Source organism: Saccopteryx leptura, chromosome 2, assembly GCF_036850995.1.
Source record: "Saccopteryx leptura isolate mSacLep1 chromosome 2, mSacLep1_pri_phased_curated, whole genome shotgun sequence".
NCBI classification, from domain to species: domain Eukaryota; kingdom Metazoa; phylum Chordata; class Mammalia; order Chiroptera; family Emballonuridae; genus Saccopteryx; species Saccopteryx leptura.
The window spans coordinates 235259492-235278818 of NC_089504.1; the positions used below are offsets into that span (position 1 = coordinate 235259492).

At 42.1% G+C, this 19327-nt stretch overlaps 1 protein-coding gene across 1 annotated transcript in view; it reads right to left on the bottom strand.

The window, feature by feature from the left end:
• GRK3 (G protein-coupled receptor kinase 3) overlaps positions 1-19327 on the bottom strand; it is a 110987-nt gene that overhangs the window by 61598 nt on the left and 30062 nt on the right. The window contains exon 3 of the mRNA XM_066370607.1: positions 4455-4528. Within this exon, the coding sequence (XP_066226704.1) occupies positions 4455-4528 (74 nt within the window). The remainder of the gene's footprint in view (positions 1-4454; positions 4529-19327) is intronic.

Here is a 19327-nt window from a genome sequence, read left to right on the forward strand (position 1 = left end):
GCTCACAGACTGCACTGACTCAGAGAACTGTATTTGAATCTCTAGGCTGGATGCTTATCTTCAGTAAAAGAATAAAGAAGTTCTGGCACATAATCCTCCAAGAGGATAATCTGACAGCCCAGATCCACCGTGCGCCAAGCCAGAAGAGAGGCGAGAAGAAGGGCTGGGGAGCAAGCCAACAAAGGGGAACTCCAATGTTTAAAGGTCAAGTGCAAACACATCAGCAGTAGTCACACTGGCAAGAAAAACTTAAGAAATAACCCCAAGTAGCTCGCCCATCTGTTGCAACCTCGCAACAGCTGTCTGTTCAAGGCGAGTTCTCCCTATTTGACAAGGCGACTTAGTACGTGCTGAAACTGGAAAGGTGACACTTTTAGCAACACAGGAATGAAAATTTTCTTTGACAGATAAAGCTCTGACACCCAGATAAAATGCCTGATTGTGATTCAGAATGAAATAATAAAGTTACTTCATACTGAGTAAAATTTTTTTGAGTTTAGCTCATTTTTATACACCACTATGTGTATATTATAATTTGACCATTCTTGCCAGAAATACGTTGATATAATTTTAGAACCATAGACAAATATCAAGTTTTCATGTATCAACAAACCAGGAAGAAAGGGATAGCCCTTCAATTTTCAAACCTGTACAGAAATTACTAATAGCAATCCTAATAGTGCTATGTTTTCTTTGGACCACTCAAAATGCTTTGGGATAAAGATACATTATGTTAATGATAACAGCACATGTTATTTCTTTCTTTCTTATTTAGAAATTAAATTTAATGGGGTAACACTGATGATAAGAGTACATAGGTTTCAGGTGAACATCTCTATAATATATATTTGAACTGCTGATTGTGCTGTGTGCCCATCACCCAAAGTCAGATCATTTTCTGTCACTGTATATTACTCCCCTTCATGTCATCTCTTAAATCTATTTTAATTTAAAATACTTCCTAGTTTTAATTTTCTCTTTGACCCATATTATATTTAGTAGTATATTTGTTTCCAGGCAATTAAAGATTTCTTAATTAACTCTGTTATTAAATTAGAGCTTAATTCCATTGTGGGCAGAGAATATACTCTGAATAATTTCAATCTTGAAATCTGTAGAAGTTTTCTTTAGATCTTTAGATCATGTGATCTACTTTGATAAATGTTCCATATGTGCTTTTTAAAAATGAAAATTCTAATTTTGCAGGGTGTAGCATTCTACATAAGTAAGTTTGGTCAAGTTTGTTCATTACTTTATTAAGATCTTCTATAGCCTTACCAATTTCTTATCTGTTTGATCTACAAGCTCATAAAGTATGTGTATCTCCCACTAGGATTAAAGACTTGTTTTAAACCTGTCAATTTTTGCTTTGTATATTTTGAAGTTATGTTATTATTCAATAGTAACATACAGCTTAAAGATTGTGACACTGGCCCCTTTATCACTATGAAATAATCTCTCAATCTCAAAGCTGCATTTGAGCATTAGCATACTTTAATATTAGCTATATCGGCTAATATCGGCTTTGTTTAGGTTAGTATTTTATTTTATTGTACATCTTTCTCCATCCTTCTGTTTAAAGTATGTCACTTGTAAGCAGCATATAATAGGGTTTTTGGTTATTTATTGAGTCTGACAAGCTTAGTCTTTTACTTGTAGTATTTAGCCCATATATATTAAATATAATTATAGATGGATTTATAGCTACCATCTTATTCTGTTTTCAATTTAAACACCTATTATTTTATGTCCCCCTTTTATTCCTTTTTGTAGAGTAATGTAATCTTGTTTTATTCCATCTCCCCCTTTTAACTTGTTAAATATACAAATTTTATTCTTTTAAAAGTTACCTTAGAGATTACAATATGCATCCTTGACTGATTCCACACCAATGCAAAGTATTACTATTACTATTCTCCCGTAATTCCAGACTCTTAAAAACACTTAACCTTTCTCCTGATTGTTGTGCTACTGTCATATGTTTTAGTTTTACATATATTTTAAACTCTAAAGACATTATGTTATTGTTTTGCATGGTCAACACCTATTAATATTTTGCATATTTCTCCTTTATGATGTCCTTCATTCCTTTTTTCATTTCCACCTGGGATAATTCTACTTAAGGTAGCTCCCATTAGTATTTATTGTAATGCAAGTCCATTACTGACAAATATCCTGTTTTTGTCTGAAAATATCTTTATTTCACCTTCATTTTTGAAGAAAATTTTTGCTGGGAGTAGAATTCTAGCGTAGAAGATTTTCTTTTTTCAGTACTTGAAAGTGGGCCATTTCATTGTTTGATTTCTTTTTTTTAAGTGAGAGGTAGGGAGGCAGACAGACTCCTCCTGCATGCAGCCTCAACTAGGATCTACCTAGCAAGCCTCCTAACAGGCGATGCTCTGCCCATTTGGGCCACTGCTCTGTTGCTCAGCAACTGAGCTATTTTAGTGCCTGAGGTAAGGCCATAGAGCCAACTTCAGTACCCAGGGCCAACTATGCTCAAACCTTTTGAGCCATGGCTGCAGGAGGAGAAAACAGAGGAAGAGATAGGGAGGAGAGGTGGAAAAGCAGATGGTCACTTCTCCTGTATGCACTGACCAAGAATTGAATCCCGGACATCCATACACCAGGCCAATGTTCTACTGCTGAGCCAATTGGCCTGGGCCTTTTGTTTGATTTTTAAAAATTATTTCTTTTAAAATGTCACAGTCACATCAGTCAGAATATTGCTTCTTTAAAAGCAATGTGTCTTCTTACACCCTCAGGTTGCTTTTAAAACTTTTATCTTTGTAGGTATGTTTCCACAGTCTTATAATAATGGGCAAAGAAATATTTCCTTCATAATCATTCTACTTAGCATTTTCTAAGTTTTTTGAATCTGTAAGCTGCTGTCTTTCATCATTTTGTAAAATTCTTAGTATTATCTCTTCAAGTATTACTTCTGCCCCATTCTTTCCTCCTGTTCTAGCCTCCACTTCTACATATGTTAGACCTTTTAACCATGTCCCACATGTCTTTAATGTCCTTATCTATTTCATTTTTTTTCTCTGTGTTTCAGTTTGAGATTATGTACTGATCTGCCTCACTAGTTATTGTCTTGCATTGTAAACAATCTGTTATTGGTTCTAGCCATTAATTCTAATTTCAAATCCTATAATATTCTAAATGTCCACTTGGTTTTCATAATAAAATTATGCTGAAATTCTTTATCCTTTCATCAATTTTGTCCATCGTTTCTTATAGCTATTGTCTTGAACAAACTATTTAGAGTTATGTTAAGCAGTTGTCAGCTGTCTCCAACATCTGATTTATCTACGAGTCTGCCCTCTATTGCCTTGTTTCTGAGTCATATGATCTTGCCTCTTAGGTGTTAAATAGTTTTTACTGTATGTGAAACCCTGTAGATTCTTTATAGTTATTTTCTTTCTGCAGAGAAAGACAGAGAGGGCCCCCTTGTATTCTGTCACACAGGTAGTGAGGGGCTCAGCACCCACAGGGCTGAGCTGGGCTGGGTGTGAGTTGCCATTTTTGTAGGGTTCAGTCTGCCTCTCGTTTGCCCTGTTCCTAAGGCATGGCTCTCCATGAAGGTCAATGAGAAATCTGTCTCCTCAGCACTGAAATTACGTCTGCCCTTAGGAGGCTTTCAGAACAGCGCTTTGCCTCCTGTCCCACTCACCCTCAAAACCTGGCAGATAACTTGATAGGGAGACTAAGCCCAGGTGTGGGGCTCCTCCAATCATGTTCATTTTTTTACTTTAGCCCCAGAAACCTCTTCTGGCTTTTAGTCTCCCAGAAGCTGCCTTCTGCCAAGGGCCAAACCTGGACTCCCATGTGCCAGGACTGTGTTACACCTGGAGTCAACGGCTGACGCAGGCCGACCCAGGCGGGAAGTGGCAGCAGGTCCTCATCAGAGCACTCCCCTGGGCTTTCACCTCCCGCCGTTCAGTCCTCAGACTCCGGCCCACAGTGGGTCTACATTTCAATACTGCACGAACAGCAAGGCTGTGGGAGTTCTCAGTGTGTCTCCTGGAAGCTTCAGCCCACCGCTTTCGCTCCCCTCCACCCTCTCCCACCAAGTCTCCGATTTGTCACTCCAGCAAGGTGTGACCAGGAAACTGCTAGTTTCTCTTTCACCCAGTAGCGGCCCTCTGCCTCAGTTTTGTCTCCAGAATCAGCAAGTTTCTGCAGAAAATAGAACAGCAGGTCATCTTCGGTGCACCGCAGCGTGACTCTCCCTTCCGTGGAATGTCAGTCCACTGTCCCTCATGCCTCCGGAGCATTCCAGGGTCTTTACAGATAGGACCTGTACAGATGTTGTCAGCATCTCTAACAAACTATATGTTACATCTTGTATTACTTTCAGTCAATCTCTACTTACTAGTCTTAACATTTTCCAAAGTACAGTTTCAATATGCTTTTCAAATAAAAGCATTAGTAAAAAAGTTATTTCTTACCTCTTCATAAAACTTCACCTGAGGGACAGCTTCATTAATTTCATTCAAACAAAAATCTTTAAATAGCAAGAAACCTAAAGGAAAAGAAAAAAATAATTTCAGGGTGGGCAGCATATTGAAATTTTACCCCACAGGGTATTTTTAAAGTAGTGTGTTTATACGTCAACCTCTTCCTTCCCTACCTTAAAATAATAAAAGTAAAGATTTTGGAGGCTAACTACACCCTGGAGGGGAATGTTCCAGGTAGTACCACATACCTGACTCCTTGCTTTGATGTTCCGTCTCTATTGGCAACCTCCCTCCCACTTTTTAAAAATACATGATAAACAGTGCTAGTGGTCACCACTGCTTAGAGCCGCTGGTCACTCGCGTGTGCAGGATAAGCAAAGAAACAGTGATGCAAGCAGCATGGAAGTGCTGGTAAGGGTGGTCACCACGGAGTGAATCAACACCATGTCCACGGACACAGGACAAAACTCCCTTAAAAGATGGAAGGACTTTCACAACCTTTCTAGCCTCTTCTCTGACCACTTACATACTACCTCAGAGCCCCCACCAAGCACTTGCTGCCAGAGCAGATGACCCATCCCCAAATCATTTGTCACTCCTTTACAACCCCATGCATCACCTTTAAACAATCGGTACTGGACGCCTGGAATACCACCTCCGTTGCACAGTAGAAAGCCAATAAATATTTGCTGAATGAATGTTTATTTACATAACCCTTCCAACCTGCCTCTGTCAAAGTACTCAGCACATTCTAATTAATTATCTGACTTATAAGTCTCCCACCTCATTTGCAAAGTTAGTGCCTCGCTTAACTCCCAACATACAGTCAACCCTAAATGAATGAATGACGTTGAGTAGGACAGGCCATTATCAGTCAAGAACAAAAGTCAAAATAATTAAAGGACTGCAAGAAGAAACAGAAGTCACAGAGGGAACTGAAGAGGGATTCACAAAAGTCCAACATGTAGGAAGAAGGTAGAGCAGAATTTCCCAGGGAGAACTGAGACAAAGGAAGCAGCTTAGACAAGATTTTAATTAAGGTTAGCCTAAGAATCATTTAACTTGAACTTGCCTGTTAAATGCTCCATAAATTCCCCTCCACAGTTCCAGGAACATGACCTTTGAAAACTGTAAATGGTCATTCATTGGAACTAAAAGAAAAGTATCCAGACTTACTTAAGTCAGCAAGGTCACACTACCTAGGGCTGGGTACAGACCAGCAGCAGGGACATGGACACACTCGTCTTATCCAGGAGCCGAGGGGAGGCTGATGTAGGGAATCAGTGGCAAATTCAAGATGCAGAGAAGTAAGAAGAGTTGAAAATGGGAATCTCTTGCCTATTTGCATATTAATCTTTTCTCAAATAAAAGCGATGATTCTCATTTTCTCGTTAATTTCAAAGTCATTTCAAATTTCCCTTGTCATTTCTTCTTTGACCCGTGAGTCATTCAGAAATGTTTAATTTTCAGATATGAAGTGGTTTTTTCTCCTTCACATATATTTCTGATATTGAATTCTATTATGGTCAGATGACATATTCACTATGATTTCAATGCTTTTAATTTTATTGAAACTTGGTTTGGGCCCAAAATTTGGTCCATCTAGGAACAAGAATACAGTATTGATAGGAACATGGAGGAAGGGTCAGAGAGAGAACAAGGGAAGGAGGAGGAAGGTGGGGAAAGAAGGAGGGGGAAAGCAAGGAGAAAAACGAAGGAAAACCAGGAAGGAGGAGGGGAAAAGAGGGAGGGGGAATGAGAAAGATGAGGGCCAGGGGGAGTTGAATAAATAAAGATCCAACTTAAAATGTTTTTAGCTACTTCTTTAATGCAACTTCTCCTTTGTCAATGTACAGGATCAGCCAAAGAACTACTGTAACATTCTGCAGTGGGGGAATACCGTTCTTTTTCTCATGTTTTCACAGGAACTGAAGCCTTCCTTTCTATCACAGCAGCTGTTACACGGAACAGCCAGAAGATATTTTGCCTTTTGGATTAATTCTAGATCATTGTGTTCCAGGATGAAAGCAATTTACCTTCATCAGACTTAAATTATATTTTAAAAAACAAAGTACTTCTCAGATCAGAACAAAATCTAAAGGACAAAAATTGGAAAATAATTTGCCTACCAGGTTCCTTTGATCAGTGTGAGTTCTCCAGATTTTGCATGTGCTTACTAGATAACCGTGGATGTGTTTACCCTTGTTTCCATATGCGAACCATGCAAACTGCAGGAATGCTAATTAACTTTATAACATCTAGGGAAGTCAAACTACCACAACTTTCCACCACAATACTGTGCAAAAATTAGCAGAAAGAATTATGTTGCTTTTTATAAACTATTTATGAGAATTTCTGAAAGTGTTCAATACAAGTGGTGTCTAAGAGAAATTTTGAAATTTTACCTCCTAAAAAAATTATAAAAGTGAGAAGAGAAATATGAAGGAAGTCTTGCAAGAAATACTTGTCCTAGGTTTTGACAAAGAGATTCAAACACTGGGAAGGAGGACAGAATGCATAACCTACCAACACAGACAGATCTGACAAAGCATTTACGGAGTATCCTGTAAGAGCCAGTGGTGAGAGAGTTCTTTCTATAAGGGGCTTATGGGTTGGTGTAAGAGACAGACAACAAAGTAAGCAAATAAAATAAGTGTGTGATTTATAGGAAGTGAGATAACGGAATTTTAAAAAGGTGTTGAGATAAATGATAAAAGAGGAGCAGATTCATATAGAATCTCAGTAAGACTTCCCTGAGCTGTGAGATGAACAGAATACAGAAAATTTCAGTTTAAAACAAGCAAGAATATCTAATCTCACTTCTTCTACTCAATAGTTTATAAACGGTCTTAGCCAGTGCAATAAAGTAAGAAAAGGAAATGAAAGTTATTCAAAATGGAAAGGAAGAATTAAAACTGATTCCATCCGTGAAAAGCTGGTTATCTATATAACAAATCCTATCTACAAAGTAACTACTAAAACATATATAGCTGCCTGATCACTTATAGGGTTCGCAGCATCTACAGGATGTCCATACAAAGCACAGGCTTCTATGGAAAATAAAATCATTCACACACAGAGGCATGGGATAAAATAAGTAAGTAATAAAGGTTCTTAGTAAGGCGGAGGTCAAAAACAACTATTCTGACACATCTAGGATACACAATATTCTCTACAAGTGAAAATAAAGAAAATCTTCAATGATAAATAGAAAAACAAATTCATAAATGAAGAAAAAATGGATAGCAGTATTAAGACTGAAAATTCCCATAGGGTATCATGTCCCTTCTGGCTGAATTCCCAGTGAGTAACACTCGCTTTCATTTCTTCCAAGTTCCAACAGGAATGAACAATATAAATCAAAATGAATATTTAGCTAATTACAATTTTCATATAAATCTTACATATATTTATTTTCATTTGACTCTGATTAACAAACTAGAACTTTCACTTGTTGACTTCAAACTTTATGGAAAGAGAAAATTATAAACAAACTGTCATTCAGGAATACTTAGTTAGGTTTCCTAAAACCCAAATTATCCATTCCACTCCCAATTGAAATTCAGCACATGCATGCTCAATAAAATATTCTATTAATTAATGAAATCATTCATTTAGATAATGGAAGAGACGTGGGGCCCTGAATATTAAAGATCTGTTGGACAAAAGGACCAATGATAATGAATGTGGCCAAAGAAAAATGTATAGAATGCTCTAAGCCACTGACTCCTAATTTAACGGGGAACAGAAAAGAATGTTGGGTCTGGGGGGAAAACAGGAAAACTCAGGGGCAAAAAAATTCTACCTTAACTCTTCTAATAGCTGGATTACTTTCAGCCTTTTCTGAAAATATTTATTATAAAATGATAGAAAAAAATTTCTGACTATGTCACCAGACTGTGGTCAATACCTTCAATAATCACAGTTCTGTGCACATCTAATTATACACAAACAAACTGACACTCAGAATAAAGTGGGATGTCAAATAATATTAAGTTAAATAGAAATATTATTCCAATAAGCCATCTGATCTAGATTTCCCAAAGGTGTCCAAAACAACGATTAACACTGGCTTTATGGAAATGAGGGTATGAGAGTATACCACAGATTAAACATAGCCAGGACAAAAGGGAGGGGGATTGAACATGCTGAATCTAACCATAATTTTAACAAAAAGGAAACAGAATAAGAGTTAATCAATTAATACAAGTGTGTTCATTTTGTGATCATTCATGAGGCCATGTACTTGGGATCTGTGCCCTTTTCTCTATGTCTATTTCAATACATGGCTTTATTTAAAACAAAAGAAAAATCAATAAGCATTCATGGCATGAAACTCTGAAATGAAGGAGTTCTCAAAGCAATTATAATCTGATTGGCGGTATTGACGGGCAGACATAAAAGATAATACTTCATTGCACTGTATTAGTTAAGTGTCAAATTCGCTGTGTAAAGGAGAAAGGGAATGCATGACACTCAGATCACCACCCAGCAAGTACACTAGGCTCGTCCTGTCTCCTCTCCAGTTCGTCCCACACACGGCTGCCTTGGGTCTGATCGTGCTGTTCCCTTGCTTTTGAACTGTTCATTGGAGGCACTCAGAATGTTGGGTAAGACCCAGCTCCATCTGCACTGCAGTGCACACCACACTCTGCCCACAACCTCCCAGCACCAAAGCTCAGCTGGTACCCTACCTGCCCCGCACAGCTGGGGCTGTCTGTTGCTCAACATGCCAGGAGCCCTTCATACCTTCACAGGGCTCCTCTCTCTGAAGCAAACCCATTCCCTTCTCAGCAAACACCTGGCGATTCTCCCCCACCCACTTTTCCACCGTCTTTCTCACAACCACCCACCTCCTCCAGACTTCACCTGGTTAATGCAGTGGGTTTTGAATGACCCCCACCAGAGGCTAGGTGGAGCTGTCTCTTCCAGAGCCTGCAGCCCTGGGTTCTTGTCACTTTCACATTATCCCACTACAGAGCCACTATCTATTGCCTATTTTCTGAATGGATAAAATGGTTCAAAGTTTTTAAGGCATATGAAAAGGCTGAGAGAGAGAAGTTTCCTTCCCATCCTTGAACTTGTCTTCCCAGCAGTGCACCACCACCACCAGTGGGGAAGTGGCATGTGTCATTTCTGGCCCAGGGTTGTTAAGAAATCGGTGTGACTTCTTCACCCTCTTTCACCCAGTTAGATACAGAGGACTACAGGGCCTAAGGGCCCCAGCACCACAACAAGGGAAGAGCTCAGCACAAGAAGGGAGTGAGGAAGGGGTGCCAGACACTAACCTGAACTGCCTGCCCTGTCACCCACTGAGAAAGGAAAAGAAACACCTATGTGTAGAGCCTCGGACATTTTGGGTCTCTTTGTTGTGTTTGTGTAACCTTCTAACACAAAACAAAGGCAGGACAAATACCAATTCTTATTCTCACTGCACTATACACACTGCCTGCATCAGTCTTTCTTCCAGAACACGGCACCTTGGACAACTGGCTGCACTAGTAACTATGTATAACCTGGTGGCTTCCTCAGCCGCAGGATCTTCTATCATGGACGGAACATAGTATTTACATAACTCGTTCCCTAATGATGAGCATGCGAGATGCTGCCAATATACCCTCTCCATACATCATTTCTCATGTGTGCATGCGTGCTCGTAGGATACACTCCTCAGAATGGAACTTCGGAGCCGAAGGTTACAAAGGCATTCTGTGACCAGACCCAACCGAACCAGCCCCGCTGGATGGGTGCCGAGGTGTGCTCCCGCTTGCAATGGATCAGAGTGCCCGTTCTAACCCACTGCCACACCAGAAATGTCTTATAAAGCTTTTGGAGGTTTTGCCAATCAGAAAGATAAAAAATATAAATTTGTGTTTCTCTTATTTATTTATTTAAAATAAAGTTGAAAGTCTTTTCCTATGTTTTGGTCCCATTTGCTTTTGCTTTTTCATGACCTTTGCCCATTTTCAATCTGAGTTACGGTCTCTGGCTCACAAGTGTCTCCGGACTTTCTGTATCAAGGTTCGCTAGTCAATCCAATCCTTGCTGCTCATGGAATCCGTCCACCTCCCCACCTCTAGGTACTCGGCCCCATCTGGGTGACCCACGTGTCCACTTCTGGGTCCTCGTCATGTTCCTGGCATTAATGGAAATGCCAGCACTTCCCCGTTAAACAAGATGCTGGCCTTTGGCACAGGCAGCGGGCGGCAGGTTAGGACCAAATGCACCTCTTTCTGTGCGAGTCACCAGCAGCTGTTTATTCACGGGCTTCACAGGGCGGTGGCCGCTCTTGTGTATTGGTTCTCTCTAATCCCTAGCACAATGGCTAGGACTTACTCGGCTCAATAAACATGTGCTAAATTTCCAAAGTGGGAGATCAGCAGGAATTAAGACGTAGTCACGGATGGTTTCAGGAAGAGCTGAGTACAGGCTGGGCCCGGAGAGACTGATAGACCAGAGGGTCGAGAGGGGGGGCGGGGAGCTCCGAGAGTGGAGTTGAGCAAAGGGAAGAATGAGACTTCAAATCTGGACAGAGCAAGTTCTTCCACGGGAGAAGTGGAGGGATGCTTCCTTACGTAATAATGCTCTTGAGCAGGGGTCCCCAAACTACGGCCCGCGCCCCCTGAGGCCATTTATCTGGCCCCCGCCGCGCTTCCAGAAGGGGCACCTCTTTCATTGGTGGTCAGGAGAAGAGCACATTGACCATCTCATTAGCCAAAGCAGGCCCATAGTTCCCATTGAAATACTGGTCAGTTTGTTGGTTTAAATTTACTTGTTATTTAATATTGTATTTGTTCCCATTTTGTTTTTTTACTTTAAAATAAGATATGTGCAGTGTGCATAGGGATTTGTTCATAGTTTTTTTATAGTCCGGCCCTCCAATGGTCTGAGGGACAGTGAACTGGCACCCTGTGTAAAAAGTTTGGGGACCTCTGCTCTTGAGGATGCTAGGAGAGTTGGGCACCGTCCAGCAGGCTACGGCGCCATTGAAAAGAATACCAGTACCAGTACCACCGGGTATTTATCAGTTACACAATCATGAGCGTTTGCTGAACGCTTCGAAATGTCAAAGAGCCTGCTGAGGAATAGCTTTTAATACAAGTGGACGATTGTTTTATAAAAAATTAAAACTCAGCTTTCCAATCCAGGTCTGAGGCCTTGAGCAAAGTTGAATTCTTCCCCCTTCCCTTCCCCATAGCCTTCTGTGACAGGACCCTCATCCGCCACCACTCCTGTTCCCAGGTGGCCCTCACATCCTCATCCCATTCCCTAAGCTGAGCTAAAGCAGGTCCTTGACCCCTGTAAACTAGCACTGCCTGCCTACCATCACTCCCTTAATATTTCTCTTCAAACAGCGATTTTCAACCTTTCTCATCTCATGGCACACATAAATTAATTACTAAAATTCCGTGGCACACCAAAAAATATATATTTCTCCCAATCTGCCAAATAAAAAAAAATGTATAATTTTCATTCACTTACATCGGATGGCTATTGTGTTGGCTGTTGTCATTGTTTTTATTTGACAATCTAAAGGAAAAGAGGTTAGTACCTCTGACTAAATACTCAGGTATTACATGATTTAAGAATTCTTGCAGCACACCGGTTGAAAATCGCTGTTTCGAATGTGAAGATGTTATCAAAAGCCTTTGAGACTCAAATGAAAAGAACCGTGAGAGCAGAACGCCAGGTGGTGAGGCAGCCACGCCCCACCTGCTGAGACAAGAAGGCCCACATCCGCTGCTGAGGAACCTCAGTGACTCATGGCTAGAGGTGCTGTTCATATTTTAACTTGAAACTGAGCACGAAAAGACTGCTTACTAGAGCAATGAAATGGTTTCTCTGATTACGATGCCCAAATTCATTTTGACTGATAACCAGCTGATTCTAGTAATTTCTCAATTACAGGACACAGGTACTTTAAAATGTTGTATAGAAAGTTTACGGTTTTTTTGTTTTTGTTTTTGTATATTTTCCAAAGTGTGAAGCCGGGGGCCAGGGTGGGGGGAGGCAGATAGACTCCCGCATGTGCCTGACTGGGATCCACCCAGCATGCCCACCAAGGGCGATGCTCTGCCCATCTGGGGCGTTGCTCCATTGAGGCCAGAGCCATTCTAGCGCCTGAGGTGGAGGCCATGGAGCCATCCTCAGCGCCCGGGCCAACTTTGCTCCAATGGAGCGTTGGCTGCAGGAGGGGAAGAGAGAGACAGAGAGGAAGGAGAGGGGGAGGGGTGGAGAAGCAGATGAGCGCTTCTCCTGTGTGACCCGGCTGGGAATTGAACCTGAGACTTCCACATACTGGACCGACACTAATGCTGAGCCAACCGACCAGGGCCGAAAGTTTACGTTTATAAAGGCAGTTACACTCAGGGCTTCCTACCATCTCCCAGAAGTGGGGATGCTGCCATGGGAAGCAATACTGGCTTTTTCAGTGAACGCTCTGTCTACCCTTTGGGCAAGGGGTGGGGAGACAATTCCACAGCTGCTGTCCCATGACCTGTGTGCTCAAAACTGCTGCCCAATTCACCCCTCTGCTTCCATTATGTTCATATCGTCACCCATCCCAACGGTGCAGTCACCCACAAGGGCCACAGGGAAGGTGATGAAGGGGACACTGGGTGTGCAATCAGGGGATCACTACTCACCCCTGGAATGCTGTCATCACACTGAGAAAATAGTCACCGGTATACAAATACTCAATGCTGCAAATAAGAGTTTTATAGCAATGGCTGTTGAAAGAATTTCATGTTAAAACAAAATCAACAAAATAAAAAGCCGATCCCTCTGATATGTAAACATACTGACCCTGACTCCCTAGAGTCACTGGGGGGAAACAGCACCAGAAGTTATCTTTGGTCTCAGAAATTCTGGAGTCTGGTTAGAGAAACAGCTCTAATGAGGCACCTGGTCCTATTACATTTTCCAGAGCAAGTGCCAAATGAATGCCACACGTGCAGCAGCAGGGACATCAGAAAATGGGCTGTTTATAGCTAAGCTAACCCATAAATGGGCGGATCGTTGAAAAGAACACAGGCCAGGAGGCAACCCACAGAGGGACACCAGACACAGACGAGTGTGCATGGTGACAGTGTATCGCCAGCCAGTGAGGCTGGGTAGCAGGAGACAAGGAAGAAGAAAAGAAGAAAAGACCGAGGCCAGTTCAGATGACTCAAATGACAGTAACAAATGGAATGTTACCCTGCGGTGGGGGCTCAGGATGCAGACGTGACATTATGAAAGGGTATTTTCAGATGACCTTATCACAGACAGGAACGGGGCTGGAGAATGAAAAGAAAAATAGGAGAACCGTCCCCAAAAATGTGGGTCATGCTGCAATCCAAGTGCAATCATCCAGTACCTGCGCTGGATTGTAATCGCAGATATAAATAAAGGTGGTGGCAGTGGAGATGGAAAATGACAGGGCACGTGCGACAAGGAGAGAGTCAGAAGGCATCACAGAAACCAAGCACACTGTCACACGCCCCACCCCAAATGGCCCTTCAGTTCTTGAGTCTTGTCCACCTCTCTGGCTTTATCTTCTCCCTGTTTCTCATTCAGTGCTGCCTGCCTGGGCCTTTCTGGCTGTTTCTAAAAGAGGCTGTGTGTTTTCCTTCCTCAGTTTATTACGATGCTGTTCCTTCTATAGAGCATGCTGTTCCCTCTCTGCTGAGAATGTGCTTCCACCTGATCTTCATGGGGATGGCTTTCTTTCCTTCTTGAAATCAATCACCTTCTCAAATCATTAAGAAACACCCCCTAGACAACTTATTTATTTATTTATTTGCTTTTAAGATTTTATTTCTTGATTTTAGGGGGGCAGGGAGGAATAGGAAGCATCAACTTATAATAGTTGCTTCTCATATGTGCTTTGGACCAGGCAAGCCCGGGGCCTTGAACCAGCGACCTCAGCATTATAGGCTGAGGCTTTATCTACTGCGCCACCACAGGTCAGGCCCTAGACAACTAATTTAAGCAATTGCCTGGTTAGTCTCCTTCTTGTCATCGGCTTTTCATTATCTACCGGGCACTGACAAGATGCTTAGGCCCCAGTGATAGTCACAATACCTGGAAATCAGATGGTCCCCATGGTTAGTGTACTCTAAAGTTTCACTCCTGTTGTATGTCAACAAATTGTGTGGTTTTAGTCAACTCGCTTTGTGCTAATGTTCCTTAGTCTCCTGATCAATAAAACTACGAGACTGGAATAGATAAAGTCTAATGTTTCATTTAGACCTAACATTCTATGGTTTCAGGAATTTAACTGTGACAGAGATTATTTATTTTAATTAAAAAAAGTTTTTTCAGCCCTGGCCGGTTGGCTCAGCGGTAGAGCGTCGGCCTGGCGTGCGGGGGACCCGGGTTCGATTCCTGGCCAGGGCACATAGGAGAAGCGCCCATTTGCTTCTCCACCCCCCCCCCTCCTTCCTCTCTATCTCTCTCTTCCCCTCCCGCAGCCAAGGCTCCATTGGAGCAAAGATGGCCCAGGCGCTGGGGATGGCTCCTTGGCCTCTGCCCCCGGCGCTAGAGTGGCTCTGGTCATGGCAGAGCGACGCCCCGGAGGGGCAGAGCATCGCCCCCTGGTGGGCAGAGCGTCGCCCCTGGTGGGCGTGCCGGGTGGATCCCGGTCGGGCGCATGCGGGAGTCTGTCTGACTGTCTCTCCCTGTTTCCAGCTTCAGAAAAAAAATACAAAAAAAAAAAAAAAAAAGGTTTTTCAATTGCAGTTGATATACAGTATCATATTAGTACTACCCCTTCCTCTTTTCTACCTAACCTCCTATACTTCTCCCCTCTGACAACTGTCCATTTGTTCTCTGTATCTAAGTTTGTTTCTGTTTCATTTTGTTTATTCATTTGTTTTGTTCTTTTTAGATTTCACATATAAGTGAAATCACTTGGTATTTGTCTTTTTCTATCCAACTTATTTCACTTAACATAATACCCTCTGAGTCCATCCATGTTGTCAAAAATGGCAGGACTCCATTCCTTCTGTACAGCTGCATAGTATTCCACTGCATATATACACATCATCTCTACCCAGTCCTCTGTCAACAGGCACTTAGGTTGCTTCCATATCTTGGCTATTTTAAGTAGTGCTGCAATGAACACAGGGGTGCATATATGTGATTGGTTTTGATTTCATTCCTTTTTGCTATTGCTCTTGTGCTGTTTGACAGGTGGAAAAGGGGGGAAAGAGATAAAGGAAAGAAAAGGAAGAGTGAAAGAAGAAAGGTGGAAAAGAAGAGGAAAAGAGAAGACAGAGGGTGATTTCTCCAGAACCACCTCTTATGGGACATTAGACACCCTTTGTTCCTATTTCAGGAAGAAACTAACAGTAGCTATTTCAGGAAGAAACTAACCACTTCATGCATTGAAGTTCCCACATCAGTTAACCTAGACTGCACTACTGCCCCAGAAGACATTTCATCTACAGAATCTGGAGAAAACCTACTACTTAGTTATTCGATTAGTCTGCCCTGCATAATGACAGAAAGCCCCGGCTCTGGACTGTGGCAGATCCCACTTTGGATGGTTGACCCTAGCTCAGGCCATCAAAGTCTGCAAAATGCTAGACAAGTCACTTCACCTCTGAGTGGTTCTTCTCTCACCTGAAAAATGGAGCTACCAGGACTTCCATGTGGGGTTATCCTGAAGACTAAATGACATGCGTACATACGGCACAGACCACGCAAGACCTTGATGACTACTGCCATCATCATTCAGATCTTTTCAAAGCTTCTGCTTCTTAGATTTGACTGTGCTGCTATGGGGAAGCTAGAAACCGATGGTGTCATAGGTCAAGGGTTTCGCAAGCAGTCCAGTTTCAGATATTTAACCTGTTCTTCCCACCAAGAGCCTAATTTTTTATTTCAAAAATAAAATTACACTTCAGGTTATGATACAGTAACAAGTTCTAGATTCAACCTCTCACCATAACAGCCAGAAAACTGTACAAAATACATGCAATGACTGTTTTCAGGCATGGAAAGGGCTCGAATCCCTGGGGAAAGGGACACTGACCAGGAGGCGCTGGGGTGGGCCAGCTCTTGGCCTGAAGGTACTTTCTGAAAGTTGGTACTGGGGGGGGCCCAAGCAGACCACGGTGGTCTCGCTGAGGTGAGGGAGCCAGGAGTTCAGGGAAGCCAAGGTGCCGGAAACACCAATAAAATAAATAAATGAAATGAAAAGGTGTGGCTCAGAAGCTAGTAGTGACAACTACCTAACGTATACAACCCAACAAGACAGGAAAAGAAGGGGGAAAGTCACAAGAAACAAATAGGAGGATATGAGACTTAAGTCCAACTCTACTATTAATTACTCAACTGTAAATGGAAGAGTCAGAGTAATAGGCCTCGCTGGGTGGTTCAGTGGATAGATCATCATCCCAGGATGCTGAGGTCATGGGTCCTATTCCTGGTCAGGGCACATATGAGAGGCAACCAATGAGTGCACAACTAGATGGAATAACTAAGGAGAACAATGAGTTGATGATTCTCTCTCTCTCGAATCAACAGAGAGTTAATAGAATAGATGTACCATGCAAACACCAATATCAAAAAAGCTGGAGTGATTATATCAATATTAAACAAAGTTGATGTTAGAACAATATATTATCAGGATAAAGAATTTCATAATGGCAGAGGGGTCGACACATCAAGATGACATAACAATCGCAATGTGCGCACAACTATCATAGGAGATCCAGCAAGTACTCTGCCAGACACGCACCAATGAGAAATGACAGGGTATGTTCAGAGACTTGTGTAAAAATGTCCATAGCAGCTCTATTTATACTTGCCCCAAATTTCAACAACCCCAGTGTCCACGAACAAGTGAACCGTGTTAAGTCTGTACTGTGGAATACTATTCAGCAATAAAAGAGACAAAATCTCTACATAGGCAACAATACAGATGAACCTCAAAGAAGGGCGCTGTGCTGAGGCCAATAAGCCAGACAAAAATGAGTGCACACTGTTTGATTCTATTTATATGAAGCTCTATAAAAGCCAAGTGTAACCCACTGTGACTTACAGTAGATCAGCAGGTGCCTGGGGCTGGGTGCGCTAAATACAAAGGGTCAAGAGTATGCCTTTTAAAAGTGATGAAAATGGTCTGTATGTGGATTGTGCAGTAATGCACGGAGTACGCTTCTGCCAAAATTCAGCCTCTATACTTAAAATGGATGCCTAGTATTATATGCGTATTAGACCTCTATAGAGTTGTTCTTCCAAAGTAATAACACAGCATATAGCATATTAATCAATAAATAACACACAGCAACAAAACCTGGATCCTTCTATGTGTGATGTCTCACCAGAAGGAAACCAGGCACATTCTGATAACCAGACACTAAAAAGCAACAATGGGAGAAGAGGGCCCAAATCAAGGTTCCCAGCAAGCTATTCTGTCACATTCTTTTCCATCACCGACCCTGAACCCACCTGTTACTTTAAGAGTAGGAGCCACAAAACAAAACTAATTTCAATCTTCTTAAATAGTTGGAAATTATGTGATAAAGCAAATGAATTCCCAAAGAGCAAACTTTGAAAACCAACAATGTTATTTTTTTAAGTTATAGTGAAGTTTTCTATTTTAAATAGATTTCTTTAGCAAGTGCATCTTACAAAGTAAGAACATGTGCTTCTTTAAGAAGCTGCCCTCGTTTCTCCTTTTGTGCACCACTGTTTAAAACAGTCTCTTTGAGGGACTACAACAACCCTACCTGCCCCACCTTCACTGGGATTTCTTGTCTAACCCGAATCCTAAGACTTCTCTACTTAACAGCAAGCTGAAAGCTAGCAGAGTTGGGGCAGAGATCTGAGCTAAGGCTGACCTAAAAGCATCGGGCAGAATGCAAAGGAGGTATGACAATTCTCTTCTGGCAAAAAGCCCGCGATGCAAATCAAGTCACCAACAAGATGCATGAACAAAATCACTACCCTACATCCCCATCTTCTTATCTGAGCCTTCCCGGCACCCCTGGCCGCACCTGAACCTGAGGACATGTGTCCCCTGCCAGTCCCCATCCCTTCCACCCCCTTTTGCGCCACAACATAATTCACTGCGAACCCTACCTTCAAGTCTGGAACCAGTGGCCTCTCATCACCTCCACTGCTGCCCGCCCACGGGCCAGAGCCAGCATCCCTGCTCATTGCATGTCGCAGAAGCCGCTGCTTCCTGCCTCCTCGGCCCCACTTCCAGGCAGCTAGACTGTGCTGTGAACACCTCAGTCAGAGCATGCCACCCTGACACCCAAACTTCCCTGTGTCCTATCTCACTCTGAGTAAAAGCCAAGTCCTCATGATTGCCTCAAGAGCCTCTTGACTCCCCCGTCACTCACACTCAGCGAACATGGTTACATTACTTAACCTGACGTAGAAAACACGCAGTGTTTAGTACACAGGTAGCCATCACTGTCTTAAACTAATATTAATTCCTATCAAGAAGGAACTCAGAAATATTCAGGGAAATTAAACAGCAACAACTTAAGAGATCATGGAGTTGCCAGCCCGCAGACCAGGGGCCTAGGTGGCCATACGCCAGCGCCCCTACAGTTCTTGGGATTAGTTTGGATGAAAAGATTCTCTTATCCTAGTAAAATGAAGCTTGTCTAACTGTTTCTTGACTGATCTTAGAACTCGCATGAAAGCTTTAAAAAAGAAAACCAGCTCTAATAAACAGTGTTTTTTGTTGTTGTTTTTTAAAAGACAACTACATTTTCTCATAGAACTGGTTTGGCTTTTTTTTTTTTATCCTTTTTGAAAGCTACCTCACATCTCTCAGATGTCCCCAATTTGAGAGCAGCAGAGTCTCACGACAGGGTGGGTGACGTCTTCCAGATCGGGCAGACTCGAACACTAGGAAC